This window comes from Corvus brachyrhynchos, unplaced genomic scaffold, assembly GCF_000691975.1.
Source record: "Corvus brachyrhynchos isolate BGI_N302 unplaced genomic scaffold, ASM69197v1 scaffold325, whole genome shotgun sequence".
Classification (NCBI taxonomy): Eukaryota; Metazoa; Chordata; class Aves; order Passeriformes; family Corvidae; genus Corvus; species Corvus brachyrhynchos.
In genome coordinates, this window is record NW_008238356.1 from 687,695 (window position 1) to 704,393 (window position 16,699).

The following is a 16,699-nucleotide window of genomic DNA, read 5'->3' on the forward strand; positions in this document are numbered from 1 at the left end:
CGCCGGTGAGGCGCCGGGCGGGGGGTTCTGCAGCCGGTCCCTGTCGCGCCCCTCGAGCGGAGCCGTGCCGTGCTCCTGCCAAGCAGCGGTGCAGCAGCGCTGTGACTCAGGTCGCCTCACCTCGGAAGTCGCCCGGCTGCCCTGCACAGCTGCGCTGTTGTTATGACTTGTGCTTTCCGAGAACGGCCCTCCCTCCTTCGGTATCAGCGTTTTCCTGACGCTTCCCTCCCTCCCCCCCCACCCCTTGCTTAGCGTCTTGCACTCTCCCTTGTGTTATTCTCTACACCTCAGTCTGTAAAGAGGTTTCTCTGAGTTTTGATGTTTGTTCCTTTTTTCATCTAGTGGTCGTCATGATGTACAGCATGTAGATAAGGGTCACATTCACGGTGCTGTGGTGTGGCAGCTTGGGAAAATATGCCTTCACATAAACCTCCGATAGGAATAAGGAAGGGAGTAGAGTAGGCGTTGGGAATCGCAGCAAGGAAGAAAGTTCAAGGGGTGTAAAGCAGAGTTTGAAATAGAGCAGGTGGGCTTGGCCTACAGAGAATATATTTTCCTATTGCCCATCTCTGTTTCAGTTGTCTAAATGCAGCCAGATGACTACTGCAAGAGAATTTTGACCTGCCTTAAACAGACACTGAGGTCAGAGGTCATATGGCACTTCTTCTAATGGACATGAAACTTCGTAAGGTTATGCTTATGGTGCTGGATTTCTGACATCTGAGAATGTCACATTCTTCTCTTGTTTATAAATGGTGTGTTGGTATTAGGGAACGGGGAAAGGAAGCCGTTAATGTCTGGGAGCTTTGATAAAAATTTGGTAACTGTCCTTTCAAATCAGTTTGATATCTTGCATGAAGAGATCTATTCAGCTGGGAAATAGATGTAGGATAGTAATTTTGAGAGAAGGTTAAATTCAGTCAAAAGGAAATTTTATTTTACTGTAAATATGTACTTTTCAAAGGAAATCTCAAATCCACAGAGGCCTCTGTAAGTGAACTTCTACAAAATTGACAGATGACTAAATAATTATTGCATTTGCTTCTAGATATTTTGTTTCATCAGCAAATATTTTACTAATAAATAGTTCTGAGATGTTCTTTTATAGTGCAGAAGAAAGTTGATTTTTTCCCCTCTCATTTTTCATCATAGTAAAGCTGTAGTAATTGTTCTAAGAATGAAATGTGTTCTGGCTGTAGAAATGACATATTTATTAATTATTATTGCAGAAGAGAAAGGAAACTATAAAATACAGTGGGTGTGCATGTAGGAGATGTAGTAACTCTGGTATTGCCACAGTGACTGAATTTTATGAAGCTGTTTTATACTTTGCCAAATGGTATGTTGTGTTATTCTTATCATCACCAGTGTTATGTTTGTAAATAGTATGTAGGCAGAGTTTGGCTTTTAAGTATTTGAAGATCCTGTTATATTCTTAACTTGCACAAAGTCGCTCACACTTTACACTTTATAAAATTTTTACAGCTAACTTTTCTGAGCAAGTGGTTGAAAGCTTTCCACCTGATATCTCTACTGGTATATACTATGGATGGGCCTGTGTTGGAAACGGAGATGTGCATAAAATGGTTTTGAGCATAGGATGGAATCCCTTCTATAAGAATACTAAGAAATCAGTGGTAAGAATTTTGGTTTTTGTGGGATTTTTATTGTAATAAAAGACCAGATGAATTTTAACAAGATAGGCAGGATTTGACTGATGAATGATATCTAGGGATCTGTGCACCATTAGAAATGCATTTGTTATCTATATAATATTTATATTCTGAAAAGAATATAGTCTCTGTAACCAGAGAATATGCAGATGAAGTTGAATAAAGTTTTTTTTCTTCTGTTCCACTGTTTCTTTACTACTTCCAAATTTAAAATATAACAGTACTTGAAATGATGGTTGCTTGAGTTGCTGGTAGCAAATTAAGCGTAAACTTGATAAATGTATTGAATTTACTGGTTATGAGAGCCTTAGAATGAGCTGGACCATAGTAATAATCTGTTGTTCTCTGCAATGTATCTGCATTTCAGATAGGAGATGTTGGGGCAGCTTAATTAGTAATGATTTTTAAAATAATTCTGTTCTTAAATGATGGAATCCATACATGAGGTGCTGCAGCTTAATGTACAGAATAAATATTTAAAGGCATATAAGGATATAAGGATGGTGAAGTTAAAATCCTGAGCTGTGACGGCTTTGGGGATTTTTGCTGTCAGATGCTGATGTTTTTCCTGAGTCTTGCAGAGCTCTCATGTTGAAAACAATTTTATTTGGACATGAATCTCTGCTTCTAAGTGTTTGTCTTAGGCAAATGTATACTTTAAAAATTTTTTGCGGATAACTTTTCTCAGCAAGTAGTTAAAAGCTTCCTAACTGATAGCTCTGCTGGCGTATGCTATGGGTTGGCCTGTTTTGAAGATGAAGATGTGCATAAAATGGTTTTGAGTGTAAGGTGGAACCGTGTCTTAGTCTGGACTTGCTGTTCAATTTTATCATTCAGTTCCCTTAGGAGGTAGTTGTAAAAGCTCTCCTGGAGCTGACTACTTCTATCAAAGTATTCATAGTTATTTAAATGTATCCACTTGTTGATGAAACCTTAACATTTCCAGCCCTGGAAATCTTACCACTGAGAAGTTTGGAAGCATTTCTCTTCAAGTCTGAGGGTGTGGGGGTTTTTTAAATTGGTTGGTGTTTTTTCGTTTGGGTTGGGTTCGATTGGTGGGTTGTTTCGGTGTTTTTTTTTTTTCCTTGGCTGTTTATTTGTTTGGGGGGGGTTTTGTTTGGTGGGGCTTTTTTTTGTTTGTTTTGGTTTTTTCTTTTGTTTCATTTTTAAGTTTTGGGTTGGTTTTTGTGGGGGTTTTTTTTTGGTTTTTTTTGTTTGGTTTGGGTTTTTCTGGTTTTTGGGGTGGTGATTGTTTTGAGGGGGATTTTGGTGTGTGTTTTTGTTTTTTGAGGGTTTTTTTGTTTTGCTTTTTTTTTCTTTTTTTCTTGGTTTTTTTTTGTTGTTTGTAGGTTTTTCTGTTTGGTTTGGGGCTTTTTGTTGGTTTTTTCTTTCTTCTTTCTTTTTCTCTTTATACACTTTTTACTCTTTAAGGGAGTAATTTTTTTAAAATTCTATGCAAAGTGCAATTCTACTTCCTAATAAAAACTAAAGCCCTGGCCTTTTAATTTTGGATTATACATGCTATATTAAATGTCCCTTTTATTTTTATCTGTTGAGGAGAATTTGAATGTTGAATGTTAGGCCTGCATGCTTACGGAGAGGGAGATAAACTCCTAAGTTCATAATAATTGTTCACTTACTTCTCTTCCTTTAGGAAACGCACATTATCCACACCTTCAAAGAAGACTTTTATGGAGAAATTCTTAGTATAGTCATAACAGGATACATTCGACCGGAAAAAAACTTTGATTCCTTAGGTCAGTATTGGAGGTCTCCCTCAAACTAGTTTCTTTTTTGTCTTATTCATGCAAGTTCTGTGTCTTCACTGTATCTCCTTCCATCATGAGATGTTTTATCTGTTAGCCTTTGAAATTTCAGTAAAATTTTTTCATAACTTAAAAATCAAAAAACATACCCCCGCATCTTCTAATGTATCACACTAAAAACCCGCATTTTTCTTTCACTTGTCTGAGGAATAATTTAAAAATCATGGGCTTGTCAAAAAAGTCAAGTGTATTAATTTCTTCTTAAAATGCAGTTTTGTTAGTATTGAAACAGAACTGCTAACATGTCTTTTGGGAAAAGAAGAGGGTAGTGCTGTTAATGGGTAAAATGCAACTTTGGCAAGTTAAAAGACATTTTACAAGCAAAGAATTCTGCCTTTCAAACCTCCTAGTTATATTCTACTGCTGTAATCGTTGTTTGAAGTTTTGTGGTGCCTTATTTTCACTTGTTACTGTGTTCAGAATACAAACCAACTTTCAAATATCCCTATTCTTACCTTTTTCAGATGCACTCATTTCGGCAATTCAGGAAGACATTGAAGAAGCAAAAAGACAGCTAGATCTACCAGAACATCGTAAACTCAAAGAAGATAACTTTTTTCATCTGCCAGAAGGCAAAACAGTAAATGACAACTGAGAAAACCCATGCAGCCTTTTTTCTTTTTAATTTCTTTTTCTTATTTTGTCCCCTGTCATGGAGCTTTTATGTTTGCACTGCTCTCTGAGATACTTTTGTGTCATATGTTTGTTAGATAACTGAGATCACAACCAACCGTACAAGATGATTTCAGTTTTCTTTTGCCCAGTCATACAAAAGAACTAGAAGGCTGTACTATGTCCTTATAGATAAATTGTGTATCCTAAAGTTACTGGGTCTTTAGAGATCTGAGCACATTCAGAACATGACCAAAGTTAATTGTAACCTTAAGGTGTGGTTAGCTCATTTAATGAAGAATGTCTGTTTTTAACATAATGTCATTCCAGCTTATTTTCCCATTTTTTATGTCATTCTTAGGTCTGGATTTTAGCTTAGAAAATGTTGCTATTGATTGACTCAGAAAATTCCTGCAGTTAGATATGATCAGATAACAATAGCAAGATTAATTCTCTATAGTTCTTGTTTATTATATACTACAGCTGTTATGGCTGAAGCTGTTAATTTAATTGAAATTATTTATTTAAAGTTTATTTGAAATGGAAGAAATCACTGTTGCTCATTGTGTTGCTAGAATCTGAGCTATACCTCTTCACAGCTGACTGAATTTATGACAACATGTGATTTGTGTAGTTTAATTCTGAAGAGGTGTTTCACTTAATTTCAAAAAATGAATAAAAGTGTGAAAGTTGATAAACTTTAAGGTTCAGGTGCAAAAGATGCAGAAACAATATAACAAGACTTCTGCTCATTGCACCTTAAAGGAAGATAGGTAGTGAGACACAAATTTGCATTTTGTGTGCTGCTGGTATTTTTCATAGGAAAATCTTGAGGTTATTCACTGCACTGGCAATAAATGTCTGACTTCAAGGTTGGCGTTATTGTAAGGCACAGAAAAATCTCATCAACACTCTGCACTAAGTGCAGGTAAGAGCCAAGGTTTTGGCAGACCCAGTAGATGAATACAAATGAAAGCCTTTGGGGATTTATTGCATAATATATCAACTCTGTAGTGAATATTGGTTATTTTTTACAAGTAGTTGCAGACAGTCCTACTCTGGAATGTGGGGATACAAGTGGGGGTTGGACTAGATGATCTCCGAAGATCGCGTACAACCCTAACTATTTTGTGATAGATAAGTGGAAGAAGTACTATGAGTTGATGGTAATTTGAAAAATACTTGCAAACTATGTGATATATGATTCAGTATCTACTCCTCTTTTCCTGTGATAAATTTTTCTATCCCTTGGTGAATGGAACCAGGTTAGCTACAGTGACTGTCACATTCATAACTTTTTGACATTGCTCTGTGATGTGTCTGGCACATATTCTGAAATCCAGAGTACTTCTTTGAATATGTTTCAGCTGTGATTCTCTGTCTGAACTACGATGTTCAATATGTAACGCACAATTTCTGTAGTGAAATCTGATTAATTTACTCCTTGTCCTGTTGTATTCGAATCCTACTTTTCACTCTAGAGTTTAAGAGAGTTTCAGCAAGGAAGCTGTTTGGGTCTTTGTGGCAGGTGCTGTCAAGATGATAGTTTCACTTCATATTGTTTTAAATTCTCGCTGGTATCATGGGCTATTATTAGGATAGAGGTCTTGAGGAAATCAAGGTCTTGTGTTTGCTCTTTAAGACTTCAGGAGAAAACTTGATTTCTTTTAAATGAATTGTTCATCAGTGCTGTTGATAGCAGAGGCAGATACAATACAACTGGGAGAGAGGGTCACGGGACATGGGACAATATACTTTCTTTTCAAGAAGAAAAATAATTTAGTGGGCTTTTACTAGATAATGTGTTGGAATGTATTTCTAAAAAGTCTGTAAAAGAGTTGTCTTGCAAGATCGATGATTGGAATTTTAAAAAGGAGAGATGAAAGGAGAATTTTTTTTTGCAAAGAGTTTATGCATTCTTCAGATTGTAGTAATGTTAAAATCATACATGTTACTACTCCTTTTAGAGAATAAACAAAAGCCACACTAGTCAACAGAATATGTTGTCAACAATGGATTGTTGTTTATCATGGTACTGTAGCTAAACACTCATAGCTGCCTTTAAAGTTGATTTTTGCCAGTAATGTCATGGGTCTGTCGTGGAAACTGGTGCCTTAAGCTGGTTCTGAATAACACTTTTCTGTATCTGGTAATAATTGCCACTACCAAAAATTCAATTCACCATAGCTGTGCTATGGATAGAGAACAGTAGCAAAGGGAAAACTCGAAAGACTTAGTTCTCTCAAATCCTGCCTGAGGTATGATATATGGATACACTGAACTAAGAAACTGCTCTTTCTGTGTTTGTCTTCAAATTAAAGTGTGTTACTACATCCATTTGCTGACCATATTATTTAAGAGAAAATGTTATACATCACTTTTTAAGCTCAGTACATAATTCTGAGCACAGTATAAACTTTATGAAGGATTATATTTTTATATTATGTACAAGTAGCTGTATTTTGGTTGATGTTGCTGCGCTGTACCATTACTAAAGGAACTGTAATCGACAAAGTTTTCCTTCTTGTGTTGGATTTCCTTTCCTTTGCCACTCCTAGCAATGTTAGGTGTCTCTGTTTTATGCAAAGCTTAGTGGGGGTGACTGCCTTATTTTGAATTTCTTAATCTTCCCATGATTTTATATTCCTCTTTGTTACTGAAGGTGCAATGGTTAAATCCCAAGTGGGTTCCACAGAACTCTTGCAAAGTTACAGGGTAATCATGAGGTCTTTAGGAGTATCTTAACAGAAAAAAAAAAATCCACTTAAGAATTATGGCTTAAAAATCAGTCTTTCTCACATTTGATTCCTTTGTAAAGTTAAGTGTTAAGTGATTAACAGCTCTAGAGCTGTTTATTATCAAAAATGTGAAGGAACTATTATTCTAAGTCTCAGTCTATTCTCTTAGCCATCTGACCATACTGGCAACAACTAATAGCACTTTCACGCACTTTTCTGTAAAGACTTCGTTCTTCACAACGAGAGGCTGTAAAGAGCATCCTCTTATGCAGTATTAGGTATTTAGGCAATGCTAAAAATCCTGTTGTGTTCCTTTAAGGTAGATTACCCACTGAGTGCTATTTATTCCCTTTGACATAGTTTGAAAGTGCTGAACCACTTTGAAAGATAAGCGGTAAATTTCTGTTGTAAATGCTCTCTGCTTATTTCAGTTCTCTCTAGCCCATGAAGGTCATAAAGAAGACAAAAGAAGTTCTTTTTGCCAGTGTACTTCTGGACCGTATTTTGCTTTGCAATAAATTCAGACTCTGTGTGTGATGAAACACACAGAGTCTGTGTGTGATGAAACACTATTTAAACCCCTGGAATTAGGTTAATTAGGTGTTGATGATGTATAGAATATTTCTAATACTTTCATGCAAATGAGGAATACTGCGGAGGTATTGTCATGTCATATATGCAGTTCCATTGGGAAACATACTACAAGATTATAACGAAAAACATCAGCTTTGAGCAATACAGATGCACCAGATGATACCAACAAGTCTGGGTATGAGAGCTACTGTATTATGAATTGCTTTCCAACTATAATTCCACAGAGTAAACTATTGGCACCTATCCCAGTGACATAAGATAAATATGCCCATCTTGTTTATCTGCATGTTTTGGTAGTGACTGACATGGTTCTTGGTAAAAGTGTAAGCACACACTTTGAGTGGATGGTTGTAGTGACAATGCACACATACATATAGGCAAAGGATTTGCTCTCTAAAGAGTGAACAAATAGATTTTCTTAAAGCAGTGTGCATCTAAAAGCCTACAAAAAGCTTTGAAGAGACCGCTTTTAGAAACCATGCCCTCGTCATGATCTTTCTTGGATGAAATCATGAGCTCAGCATGCTAGGAAAGTACTAAATACAGTGAAGTAATTCTGTGAGAAAGGCAGCATAGCAGAAAATCTATAAAGTAGTAAGGATTTCTCTAAAACACTGACTTCCATCTATTCTCATTCATCTTCCTCATCCCCCAGAAGTCCATTTTGAAATATATATTGAACTGTTGCCATCCTATCCCATATATGCTGTATCTTCATCTCCAGTCTTAATCACTTGATGTTCTTGTAGTAGTTGCTTATGTGGGAAGGAAAGGCTTTGGATTGATGTACAGCCTCTCATACCCTCCCCCGTTAACAGCTGTGGCTTTGCCTTGCTTTATTCTCCAGATCCTTGTAGTAATTCCAACTGAAGTTCCAAATCAGCTGGTAGGAAAGTAAGTGGTTTGGATTTTGTTCTATGGTGGTAGAATGGATTACAGTACACAGTCATCTGATAACAGCAGTTAAAACCCCTGAAATTATGTGAGATCAGGTAGGAGAGGTCATTGTTTTAAATGACCTGTGAAGTGTAGAAGTGTAGGTTAGAGCACCATTTTTAATGTACTTTTAATGCATTACCCCTCCAATACCTCAGTTGTACTCTTGCAGCTGTGATGGTATAAGGCTAAAGAAAAGGGGATTGGTAGGACAGCTATAAGGTTTTTTATTATGTCAGAAATAGTCAGAAGCAGGGAAGCTAACAGGGACACAAACACAACTCACTTCTAACCTTAGGCTAGAAACACAAAACACTCAGAAATAGTTTTAACTTTGATATCTAGGAAAAACTGAAGACTGGTTGTGTGGCCTGAGCTTGCTTTTCCCGGTTGTATAGTTTGGTTTAATCACATTTTTTCACTCCACAAATCTATATGCAAGATGCTGTTGCTGTTTCAAAGCTTTTTCAAAACGAGGTGATTCTCACATGATGATACAGTTTGCTATCCATTGAAATAGGTACTTTCTAGTCAACTGTTCATTAGAAGCATGGGTGTTTTAGAAAATAGGAGAGAGAAGGTGGCACGTCCAGAATCAGCTGCAAGTAAGCCCTGTCTATTCTGGTGATGGAGCAGGGGCATTATGTCGTGTGACTTCACCTCAGCAGCACACTTTTGCACTTTTCTGCTTTTCATTTTTAAATGTCAGCTTAGTCAGTCATAAAGCTCTTAAATGCCAGTACTGCTCTTCAGCAAGGTCATACCTGGCGATTTTTGCTACAGTCGCAGCAGTCTGGGCTGTTTGAAGTCACCACAACAGGGTGGGCAGCAGCCTTCTTCACTGTACAGGGGCATGTTAGCTGGATACAAGAGAGAACAAAAATAAGAATATTAAAAGATTACCTGCCCTTACAGGAATACTCTCCATTGTTCACGTTGTGTTCAACAGTTAAAAGTTTGGTGTGCAAATCACGAGAGAAAATGCCTCCAAATGGGCACTTCTTATCCTCGTGTCTCCTGGACTTTGTATTCATCCACAAAACAGCCTGAGTTGCGTATTTCACCCAATAAACTGTCTCTATGCACAAGATACACACCCAAATGCTCTCTTTCCTAGAAAAACAAGGCAATATCACAACACAAAAAAGAGTCATCTAACTTCCCTTCAAATACACACTGAGCACTTCTGTTATTCTTCATAAAGAATCGCATGTGAAATATCCAGCAGGAGAAGGTCAGTATTAAAAAAAAAAAAAGAATCCTGAGCCTGGTCTTGAAACTCTGTGTACCCACAAAGCATAGTTCATGGGTGTTTTGAAATTTGTGAAAAAATTCTTCATGGACTGCAAGGACTGTGATGGACTTTTGCCTTTCTTCTTTTTCCCTCTTATCATCATTCTATCATCTGCCCTGAAGAGGGGTCCCAAAGAATTTGCCGGGTCCTGGCAGGGTCCTGGCAGAGTCCTCCATATAATGCACATAACAGAAGAAAGATGCTGACTGTCAGGGCAAATGTGGGACATGAAACCCAGGCCAAAGTGCTGAGCCTCTGTGGTCACTAGCAAAGTGTCAGCTGTTGCAGCCCTTGCTGCACAGCCTAACGAGTAATTGAGGGTCTGAAAGGAAGAGTGAGCAATGGCAAAAGAGGTTAGTAGGGATAAAACTCTCGTGGTCTATAAGCTGTATTAAACATTTAATACTTGTATTTTATATGCTTCACTGACTTTTGGTCTTTGTTTAAGGAAATAAATCAAGGCAGACATTTATTGTGAAAAATTCTTCATATCCTTTACTGCTTATGTCCATAGGGCCATTCTCTTCTCTAAACTGATTACCCAGCTTTTTTATTTTCTCTTGTCAGCTCATTTTCCCTGGTACCCACAGCTTACTGTGGTGCAGGTGTGAGCTTTAAGGGCAAGCAAACCAGGTGTCTGCCTCTCATGGTGACATCAGAGGCAAAAGAAGAGTGGATTGGGACACTCAAAACTTGAAGTCAGTTTCAGGGAGCAACAAGAGCATCCAGGAGCCAGACTGCAGCTCTGTGGGGTCACCCAATGGTGGAGTCACCTCCATGCAGAGGTAGTGGAGCAAGATGAGCCAGGAGATGCTAGCTTAAGGAGGAGGGTGTAGTGGAGCAGGAAGGAAAAGCAGTAACTCAGGTCCCTAAGATTGGAAACAGTCATCTGCGTCACTGAGTCCAGGGGCAGCATATTTACCTGGATGTTGATAAGGATGTCTGATTGAAGAGCTGCTGGGAAGTTTTTTGAGACTTGGAAATCAGGATTGTTAGAAAGGGCTGCAGTTAGAGCAAGTGTCTAGCACACAGAAGCCCAACACCTCATCCCCGCTCTTGTTATGCTGGTTTTTTTTATTTCTCCTTTCTGAAGGGCTGAAATCCTTTTCAGCCAAGCACACCAGCCAGTCAGGTAGTAGGGAGGAAAAATAGTGGCTGCAGAAGCACAGTAACCTGACCAATTTCAAGGTCTCCCTTTTCAGAGATGAGTGCCTATACAAGATCAGTGAATCTTCGTAATCAGACTGTTAGCAAAGTCATTGCTGCCTACCCTAGGAAAAAGAAACTCAGTAATTCAGTGCGGTCTGTTCCACTAACTCATCCTGCCATCTGAACTCAAGCCAAGGGTAGGTGCAGGGGTGCACCTCATCCCAAGCCTCTGGGGGCTGCAGAGACCACCCCAGTGCTCCATAATTTCTTGAAGAAAGATTTGACTAACCTCTTTGCACTATCTATGTATTAGTTAAATATTTTGATATAGATTAGTAGTACCACTAGCTACTTCACTAGTGGAGTGAAGAACTAGAGACACAAAGACTTTTTAAAATGCCTTTTCCATTTTTCTGTAAGTTTCATCCTTCTTCGGAAGAATGATAATTTTGTTCTGCTTTCCTTAGCTGTTTTCAGTGTAAGGATGTGGATGTCTTGCAAGGCTTCCTGCAATGCAAGGCCCTAAGAGTTTAGATAACTTCTTTCTCTCACTGACATACTGTCTGTATTTGCTTTTTTTTTCTTTGCTGAAGATCCATTTTTCTACAGAGCATATTAAAACATCCAGCAGCCTAGTCTGTCTAAATGTCCCTGGGGGTAGAGGGTAGTCCAAATCTCTCTCGAGCCTCTACATGTACCTGGTTGTGCTAGCACATGAACATTTTTAGCTTGCTTATACAAGTAACACTCAAAGTAACTTGCTGATGAACTCTCATCCCTCTCGTAAGATGCAGAAATTCACTTTCACCAGACTTTGAGAGACTGTTTTCTCTCTTCATATTTTTTCATTACTCTATTATTGAACAAGTCCTTACGTACTATCCTACTGGGTATCATCTCTAAGAATGTAAGGAATACCCTAAGAAACCTGGATGTTTGATCTTAATTGTATTGAATTGAGCAGTATTCACATTTTCCATCATTCTATCCCCGCTGCAGTGTAAATCCTAATATTATTTTTTCTCCTTTTAGACACCGGTCATTTGGCATGCTCTGAAAAAATGTTGAGTAGTTGATGGTATGTTGGACAGCCATATAGTTTTAATGAATGTGTTTCACTTTACTCTAAAACCTTAGCTGAAGTAAAACCTTAGCTGAAACACCTCTGTTTCTGGTGTCTGCCTGTGGTTGGACATCCTCCATTCTGTTGTCAGTGACTTCTAAAAATTTCAGAACTTGTCAGGGCTGAATTCTGACTTTCATTGAAATTGTCTATGGAACCACATACGTAATATATAAAAATTATTATTTTTCTTCTTTGCATCCATCCACTTTATCCTGGTTTATGTTTTGTTCAATTTTCTGTGTTGTTTTAAAAATTTAACCCTGGTTATGAGTGTGAAAAACATGACTGAATTATCTGTTAAAAGGGACCTTGATCCTGATAAGATAATGGTTGTAATATTAAAAAAAAAATAAATAGCAATAAGATAAGGTTCTTATCTTATTGAATTGAGAAGAGATTAACTACTGCTGAAGAGTACAATTTCAAAAACATCTGAAGCCTTGCAAGTAAAAATAAAGATTTTTTTAAGGTGAAGTACAGGCCCCCTGCCCCCTGCCTTTAATATTTGCTCCTTTAGCAGCTTTTGTTCTTTTGTGTAATAGTTTCCAGTCCCCCACAGAGGGGAATGTACACAAGCAGGTGGTCTTAATATGTTTCATGAGTGACAACCTTTAATGTTACAGTCAGATACAAATGTTTAAATGCCTCAATTTTTGTACTTCTCTTGTCAACAAAAGGAGTGGAATTAGACTTTCTTTTATTAAAAAATCAATTTTTTGCATGTCTGAAACATCATAGAATGGGCAGTTGTGATACAAAACATCTTCCTACTGAAACCTGTGCCGGGTATTACATCAAGTAATATAACTAGAGGTTCCCCCAAAACAGCTTCACAGATTTGCGAAGAAAACCAGTCATGACAAAGTAAAATGTTTATCCTTGGCCTTTGAACCACTGCTAAATGAAAACAGCAAATTACAGGGTTTAGCTTGTCAGTTAAAATTTTACTCAGGATAGTGTGACAGGTTGTTGCATAATGCTGCAGGAGAACTAATTAATTAATAACAGAATTTCTTGCCTTCATGGGAAGACTGCCAGTTTGGAGGCTTCATCTCTCCTGTTGCAGCCTATCATTCATTGTTCCTTGCATAAAAGCAAGTCTCACGTAAAGACAAATACTTACTCACATCTTGTTGAACTGTTTTGTTGTACTTTTTTCTGCTCTGATGTCTACTACTGTGCTTTACTTGAGGATCCTGTAAGTCTCTGTTTAAAATGTTCAGTCTGTAGCTCTTCTGGTTGTAAGTGAAACGTGTAAAAGTCCCATGTTTATGATGTAAATCTGAAATTTTTATGAAATCATGGATCAGAGGCTACTGCAAACTAGCCATATTCTGTAAATGGAGCATTTACTCCAGAGGAAGCACTCTATTCTATTATTGTTATACTGTTGTGGATTTTTAAAGACAAAAATATACTGTTTCCAACCTACTGAGCTGGTTTTATCAATATATGTACTTTCTTGTTGGCTGGTGTTTGTTTCTTTGGGCATTTCTATATGGTTTTCTTTCACCTAAACTTGAACACCTTCTATTTAAAAATCCTATTTAGGCCAGGCTCTGCCTTAAGTGCGACATTGATTCTTGTGTCTTTATCAGAACATTCACAACATTGTCATACATCTAGCTGATCTCCTCTATTTCTGGAAACCAAGAAACTGATCCCACTGTGCCTTTTCTTGAGCTAAGGTTTAATTAAGAAGCTACTGTTGTGCTCTGCCCCTTCAGTCTATTCTGATGCCTAGCACTAAAATTCTTCATATTTTATGAATTCTTCAAACTTTAGGAAATCTTGGGTACAAAACCTGAAAATTTGTACAGAATTTGTTAATGGGAAGACAGTAACACCCTTCCAAATGGTCACAGAGATCTCATTACTGCAAGGTGTAGGTGGCTTGGTCTGATGGCAAGTAAACACAGTCTAATTTAATGCAATTCTGAACTGGAAAAGTTAAGTTCTTAGTCCCCAGATCCGCCCATACTTCCTGTGCTAATCTTCTATCAGATGAAACATACCTTAAATCAGTACTGTTTTCTCACTGACGGATTTTTTCTGGACTCTGCTGGGATATCTCACGGTCTGATCATAGATATTTGTATTGTAAATTGTAGAATTGTTTGTGTTGTTGTTTTGGGTTTTTTTTTCTCTGTGCATGAATGTGTCTTACAGGATGACTCCAATTTCATACTAGAAAAAAATGATGCTTGTCTATCGTATCCTGGTACTCTACTATAGCACAATCTAAGAATAGATTCACAGCAAAGGAAATCACCACTTCTTCCTGCAACTGCAGTTTCCTTGTCCGTATCTAGATATCTTTCACAATGTGCCTTGTGACTGAAATTTTCAGAAAGCCAAAGGGCAATTCAATACTTATCTCCCATGACCAGCAAATAGAAGTACCCACTCCTGTGACACTCTTACCAAAGTCCTTCCTTTGATCTCCATTTGTTTTGAAGTGCTCATACTGAAATGAGTGAAACTGAACTGTGCAGTGGGAATTAAAAGCAAAAGAATGTCAGTAGCCCCAACATTTCTTCTAAGATCTCAGTTCATAAATGGCCCCTACATAAAAAAGCACAATGCAGCTAACAAGTGTAGCAAGGCAAGGGTTTCTTTTTTTCAGTTTAAAGGTCTTTTCTCGTTAGACAAACACTTGATAAATGCCACTGTTTTCCTTGTGGGCGGGATTTATCTCACCCAGAAGTACAAAACAAAGAAAAGCAACACAGAAAGAAATCCTTTGGCCTTATATCACCACATGAGTCACTGGCATGGTAAATGCAGTGGAATTACTCTGGGCTGTTACGATTAGAGTCCGGTCTGATAAAACTAGTTTCAGCACCCAAGAAAACAGGTCTCGGTATATGTAGATGCGTATGGATATGAATATGTATATGTGTATGTATATGTATATATATATTATAACTTCTTTCAAATGTGGCACATAAAATTTAATGTACTTTTTTGTCTTTTTCCTTGAAGGCTGCACCTACTAAGGATTGTATTTAGTTTGTTTGAAGCACTATTTCTTGATAACATGTCAAGTGTTAACAGGAGTCTGAAGAATGCGTGCTTGCTGTGATCTCAGGAAAATACATACAAAAATTCACATATTGCTGAAGTCTGGAGTCCCTGGGAGGACATCCTCTAAACTTACTGTCTATACCTTGGTTTGAATCAATTACCCATGACTGGGTCTAGTGCTAGTCAAGATTCCTTGCAGATAAATGCCTACCTAACATTAGGTACCTATGCAGAAGGTACTGGACTTCTGAGTCACAGTTGCCCATCTCATGCATCCCGAGTGGTACTTAGATGCCTCAGCTTAGGTAGCTGGTCTAGCACCGATAGTTAGCAGATAGGTTAAATTCACCTTCAGTATTTTTGTTCTCTATACTTTCAGGGCTTTTATGCAATGCAGATGACTGCATATTTATTAATATTTTTAAAGTAAGTAGCATGGGATTTGAAAGGCTTACAAGGAAATGAGTAATTTTAATTCATGTAAAGTAATTACTATTCATCAGTGATGATAAAATTAAATGCATGCATGGGTCAATAAGTGCAACACAGGTTACTGAACTGTTAAGCAAATTCAAGTTGCCACATGCACCGAATAAGACAAGAAGTCTGGGGAAAGTTGTGTGCTATTATGAGATTAAAATTGCTGACATAACACATGCTTGCAAGTGGCAAATTGATATTGTGAAGAAACCTTTTAAGGAGGTTCTAAATGTTGCTCTAAAAAGTCTCTCAAATCTCTTATATTTTAAATATAGTGATACTTGTTTTTAAGTAAATAAACCCCCAAAGTATAACAAGAAATGTATCCATTAATCAGCTTCTTTTTACATGCCATTAGCTGGAATCTGTTTTATTCTTGACATATGTAGAACTCATAAAGTCATACCAGAGAGCTATGAATTATTTATTGTGCTGTAATTATTATGCTCAATTTCCCTCAAAACATTTTGATTCCTTGTAGTATGGTATGACCCAATAAGGAAATATAAAGGAGTTTAATTTGCTTCTGATGAAATTCTGAGAGAAGTTTTTTAAAAAATGTGATTAGATAAAACTAAAAAATTTCCCTATAACAACTCACTGTAGCAAAGAAATATGCACCAAATACTGAAATACTTTTTTAATGTAAAAAAAGAGTAATTTTGATATTATAACTTTGAGACATTATTCCTTTTAATATCCAGATAATGAAATATAATGTGTATGTATATTTGCATTAACTCTGAACCTGACTAATATACCCTAGGGAATTACAATGCTATTTTAGTAGCATAAGCACCAGGGATGTGAAATACTTCAAATTTTTGAGGGGAAAAAAAGAACTTGTTTTAAGTAAGGCATTTTAGATGTATGAGAATCATTGGTGGTGTGGGTTTCTTTTAAAAAAATCATAAATTTTCAGATGTCAGCTGTTTATTTCAATTTAGTATTATACAGTATATAGTAAGTATATAGTATTATAATTCTTTCCATACTAGGTAGAGAATAGTATCCCAATTCATTTTTTAATAGATGTCAAGTATGAAAAATTAATTCTGTGTCTTGGCTCAAAATAGAATAATATAGGAGACTAGCAGGCATAATCTGCATTCTGCTTTGTGGAACCTTTGATCTAGGACTTTTGCATAAAAAAAGTTTGACCTTCCAGAGAGGAGAAGCCACTCATAGGATTGAGTTGTAAACTTGGAGAACCTTGTAAGTACATGATCAGCATTAAAGCCAAG

The 16,699-nt window shown here is 37.2% G+C and overlaps 1 protein-coding gene across 1 annotated transcript; it reads left to right on the forward strand.

Annotated features, from left to right (window-relative positions):
• Positions 1–278: 278 nt before the first annotated feature.
• Positions 279–9,469, forward strand: RFK (riboflavin kinase). Its single transcript, XM_017735495.1, has 4 exons — positions 279–685; positions 1,486–1,637; positions 3,328–3,430; positions 3,964–9,469. Exons 1-4 carry the CDS (start codon positions 655–657, stop codon positions 4,092–4,094), a joined length of 417 nt encoding a protein of 138 aa, XP_017590984.1. The 5' UTR covers positions 279–654; the 3' UTR covers positions 4,095–9,469.
• The last annotated feature ends 7,230 nt before the right edge of the window (positions 9,470–16,699 follow it).

Coding starts and splice junctions, on each gene's coding strand:
- RFK (XM_017735495.1), top strand. CDS start 655: ATGGCACTTCTTCTAATGGACATGAAACTTC. Junction 1,638..3,327: donor AGAATACTAAGAAATCAGTG/GTAAGAATTTTG, acceptor CTCTTCCTTTAG/GAAACGCACATTATCCACAC. Junction 3,431..3,963: donor AAAAAACTTTGATTCCTTAG/GTCAGTATTGGA, acceptor TACCTTTTTCAG/ATGCACTCATTTCGGCAATT.